This window comes from Telopea speciosissima, chromosome 1 (assembly GCF_018873765.1).
Source record: "Telopea speciosissima isolate NSW1024214 ecotype Mountain lineage chromosome 1, Tspe_v1, whole genome shotgun sequence".
NCBI classification, from domain to species: domain Eukaryota; kingdom Viridiplantae; phylum Streptophyta; class Magnoliopsida; order Proteales; family Proteaceae; genus Telopea; species Telopea speciosissima.
Window position 1 is genome coordinate 6947364 of NC_057916.1, and position 4655 is coordinate 6952018.

At 39.8% G+C, this 4655-nt stretch overlaps 1 protein-coding gene across 1 annotated transcript; it reads left to right on the forward strand.

Moving 5' to 3' along the window:
* The first annotated feature begins 985 nt into the window (after nt 1–985).
* On the forward strand, nt 986–3929 carry LOC122647294 (F-box/kelch-repeat protein At1g22040-like). Its single transcript, XM_043840718.1, has 3 exons — nt 986–1018; nt 1740–1780; nt 1858–3929. The coding sequence occupies exon 3, from the start codon at nt 1894–1896 to the stop codon at nt 3391–3393; it is 1500 nt and encodes a 499-aa protein (XP_043696653.1). The 5' UTR covers nt 986–1018; nt 1740–1780; nt 1858–1893; the 3' UTR covers nt 3394–3929.
* The last annotated feature ends 726 nt before the right edge of the window (nt 3930–4655 follow it).

The following is a 4655-nucleotide window of genomic DNA, read 5'->3' on the forward strand; positions in this document are numbered from 1 at the left end:
CAATCCCCATAGCACATCTAGGTGGGTCATTCCTAAATACTTTATTCGCAAAATTGTTCACAAAATCTTTTATTATATTTGAAAAAAAATTCCCATGGTGTCATATTGGGGAATCCTTTCCACACACACTCACATAATGAGTTTCGAAGTCACACTATCACTCTCTTTCCTTCGACAAAATGTGAATTCCTTACAGTCGGTCTCTCATTCAAGTGCAATTTCCCACTTTGGTGTCCTAGGACACTTCAGCCCTATTAAATTTTTTTTTTTGAGGAAAAAAAAGAACATTGGCAAGCTGCGTAGCGTACGTATATCTATCTATCTCTTTTTGTTTTCTTATGAAATGACATATAACCCCTATTGGGGGGATAGGGGGAGAGATACATACAAGGAGCTAACGTATGCTACACAGCTAAACATGAAACTCAATCCCTATTCTTTTTTAAAGGGCAAGTGCTTCATGTGAGGGAGTGTGGCCCCTATGTAAGCATGTGGATTAATGGAAACTCGGACAGAGGCATCAACATGGATGTCATTTCCAATTTTCATGGGGGTGGAGTGGTCATTTCGCATCCACTCTTCTGTATTAGGGCGCAGGAACCACGCTTTCCCTTACAGAGTTCCAGTTTTCCTTTTTTTTTTCTTCGGCAAATTACCTTTGCTTTCGTAAGAAGACATTTGTCCTTTAGAGAGGGAGAATCAACGTCTTCACACAGCCACATGTCTCCTCCGTGACCTGAGGAAAACAATTAAATAATTAGTAAGATTGGTTGCACCTGCGGTCTAAGTATAGATCATCCGATTCGGATCTTTTACTATTCAAAAATCCGTATATGATATCTAACGGTTAAAAATTAGAAAGAAGGTTATGGAAAAGTACTGAATCAGCAACCATAAAGACGCATGAAAGATGGCAGTCGGTAACTAGGCAGTGGACAAGCAGAAGCCCAATTCGGCATATACACACACAGCGTAACCAGAAGCTTTGAGACTTTGTTCTGATTCGAACCTTTCGAGGTTTCTGACAGGTGATCTTCTCTTCGATCTTCTCTTCAGACTTCAGTTCACTCGTTGAAGTAATGTAGAAGTGGAATTCACTGATTCTGTTGATTTTCCTGTAAGAGATTTTGTAACTTTTGTTCTGCTTCCTGAGTTTTCACTCTTTTTCATGAATATCTGTTTTTAGGGTTTCATCACTTCATGTTCTATTTTTTGTCTGAATAATGGCGTTTTAGGAGTGTGGCAAGTGTGTTTTCTATTCGTTGTATCGATTGTGTTGGAGAATTAGGGTTTTCGGTGTGCTGTCTTGCGTCGGATTCACTCTTCTTCTTCTTTATGCCTGTGTGGATTTGCAGCTTATAGAGTTCATTTGAGTTGCAGTCTTTCGATTCTAAAATATCTTTAAAAAAAAAAAACTTTTGTTGATCGTTTGTTGGTGATTAGAATGAACTGAATGTGTTTCGAGTCTTTCATCTCTCCGTGTACAAAGTGAAATTCCGGATCTTCAAAAAGGCGATTTGTATGAATTTTATTGAGTTTGAAAATGTTAGAATTTTTAATGGTCTGTGCATTGATGATGGTTCTGTCTTCTTCTTCTTCTTTTAATGAATATTCTAGTGAAATTGTGAATGATGATTTCCTTCATATGTGGATTTGGCAAATTTGTAATGGTCAAACTTTCATGTTGAGGCTATCTTTCTGATTCTGTCTATACTAATTACAGTTCCTCTTCTCCTCCCTTTCTCCCTGTTTGTTTGTCTTTGCTCTTTTTCAGTTCAGCGTTCTATTGACGAGTAGAAACAGGACGCGGTGACTTGTTCCATGTATGCAATAAATTGAGAAGATTGGAGAGCCCAGATTCCGTCTTGATTTTAATTGATCAGACAGTTCTTAATGGGGTCATTTCTGAGTTCGGCTGGTAACAGGGCTAGCGAGTATGGTGAGGTTTTACAAAATGAAAACTGCAAGAGGCCAAGGTTGTTATCAGGCTTTAACGATGAGAATCCGAGACTAATCCCTAGTCTACCGGATGAGATATCAATGCAGATTCTAGCTAGAGTTCCCAGGATTTGTTACTTGAGTATGAAGAAGGTGTCACAGAGCTGGAATTTTGCCATTACACGTCCTGAACTTTTCGATTTGCGAAAAGAACTTGGCACGACAGAAGAATGGCTTTATATATTGACCAAGGTTGATGATGATAAGCTTTTATGGTATGCATTGGACCCTTTGTCCAGAAAATGGCAACGGTTGCCACCAATGCCCAATGTTGCTTATGAAGAAGAGCCTAAGAAGGGTTTATCTGCTCTTCGGATGTGGAATGTGATTGGGTCAAGTATCAAGATTGCAGATATCATCAGGGGCTGGCTTGGACGGAAGGATGGCTTGGATCGAATGCCCTTTTGTGGTTGTGCTATTGGGGCTGTTGATGGCTGCCTCTATGTGTTAGGTGGATTCTCTCGATCTTCGGCCATGAAGTGTGTCTGGCGATTTGATCCAGTTCTAAATGTGTGGAGTGAAGTGAGCTCTATGTCCATTGCTAGGGCATATTGTAAGACAAGCATCTTGAACAACAAGCTTTATGTTGTTGGAGGGGTTAGTAGGGGTCGTGGTGGTGCACTGACTCCTCTTCAATCTGCTGAAGTATTTAACCCACATACTGGAGTGTGGTCTCAAGTACCAAGCATGCCATTCTCAAGAGCTCAGGTTTTACCTACTGCCTTTTTGGCTGACATGCTGAAGCCAATTGCCACTGGAATGACTTCATACCGGGGAAGGTTATGTGTGCCACAGAGTCTGTATTCCTGGCCCTTTTTTGTTGATGTTGGAGGAGAAATTTATGATCCTGAAATAGATTCATGGGTTGAAATGCCAAATGGAATGGGAGAGGGTTGGCCTGCAAGGCAAGCAGGAACTAAGTTGAGTGTTGTAGTAGATGGGGAGCTATATGCACTGGATCCCTCTAGTTCTCTAGATAGTGGTAAGATCAAAATGTATGATCACCAAGAGGATGCATGGAAAGTAGTTGTAGGAAAGGTTCCTATTCGGGATTTCACTGATTCAGAGTCTCCATATTTACTTGCTGGTTTTCTAGGGAGGCTTCATGTCATAACGAAAGATGCCAACCATGAAATTTCTGTCTTGCAGGCTAACATCTGTAAGCAATTAAGTTCCTCTCCATCAACTTCATCTTCTCCAGGAAGGACCATGGGAGCAAGTTTCTCTGCCTGTGGTTTGTCCATGCCTTCTGATGTGCTCCCTGTAACTCCCACAGACTTTTCATATCAACAGTGTGACTCTATGGCAGTAGTAGAAACTGAAGCTTGGAAGGTTATTGCCACTCAGAATTTTGGGTCAGCTGAGCTGGTTTGCTGTCAAGTACTTGATGTCTGAAGACATTAATCAGCTGACACTAGAATATGATTGTATAGGGGTAAAGGTCACAATTGGTTTTCGACCACCGTTTCTGTCCAGATGTTTAATTTATTTGGCATTATGAAATCATAGTGGTAATGGTGCTGTCATTATATTGCTGCAAGGAGGGTGGTCAGTGATCTTAATGGACTCCTGCTGATACAACTAGTTGGACTGCCGGAGTTTAGGAATAATTGTTTGAGAAGTTTCATTAGCAAATTCTGATATGACTTTTTATTTGATGCATATGAAAAAAGTTGCAACGCATTTGTATCTTTCTGCATGAATTGATTCGTAAGATGTTGAAGCAAGTATGGTGTATGAAACATCTCCTGGAGACTTAATCTTCTCCTTGATTGGCGTTGGCAATTCTAGTGATGTATCTTCTCCTTTCTTGTATCTATGTTATATAAAATACTTGCAAGATATTTGAAAACTAGGTTTGTAAAGAGGGAGAACTGTCTTATTTAGTGCTGCACAACTGTGCTTCTACTCTTTGTTAGTACAATTATCTTCTCCTTTCTTGTATCTATTTTAAGTTTTTTATTGCTTTCTATTCTATAAATAGAAATCAATTGTTAACCTGGTACTTTCTATATTGTTTGCACAAAATACAATTGCTTCTGTGTCAAAATGAATCAAGGAAGTAAGGATTCGGTTGTACCTCTGTTGCGTGTGATCAATAAACGAGTTTGAAGTTTACTCAAAGACAGAGAACCTTTGTGCCTAAAATCTGAGTGTTAAAGCTATATTGGATACCAGTTTGTGTGCAAGTTGTGGTTGATTGAAACTGATGTGAAGTGGGTGGATGTTTTCGTTGCTTGGGGTCAATTTTTTAAGATCTTATGAATATGCTCCTATCTTCACCCTTTCTCTTTTTCTTTAGAGGAAATTACTCCCCCCTCCCCTCGATTATGTTCTAATGACAAACCCCTCCCTTGGGTATTGAGTAATAACTCTCCCCTCCCTTGCATTAACAAGATTCTATCAACCGTATCCATTCCGTTAAAAATGGCTGTTAAGTGATAGGAAAAGACTATATTACCCTTTCACAGTTTGTCTTAAAATATTCTAACTTCTCTCTCCTTGCTCTATTGTCTCCAACCTTCAGCCAAGAGAGAGTGAAGATGAGGAGCTGAAACAGCCCCTGTTCCTTCATCTTGAATATACCATGCCCTTCCTCCTCCAAATCTTAAATATCATAAACCCACCAACCCCAATCAAGATCCCAACCGAAGCAA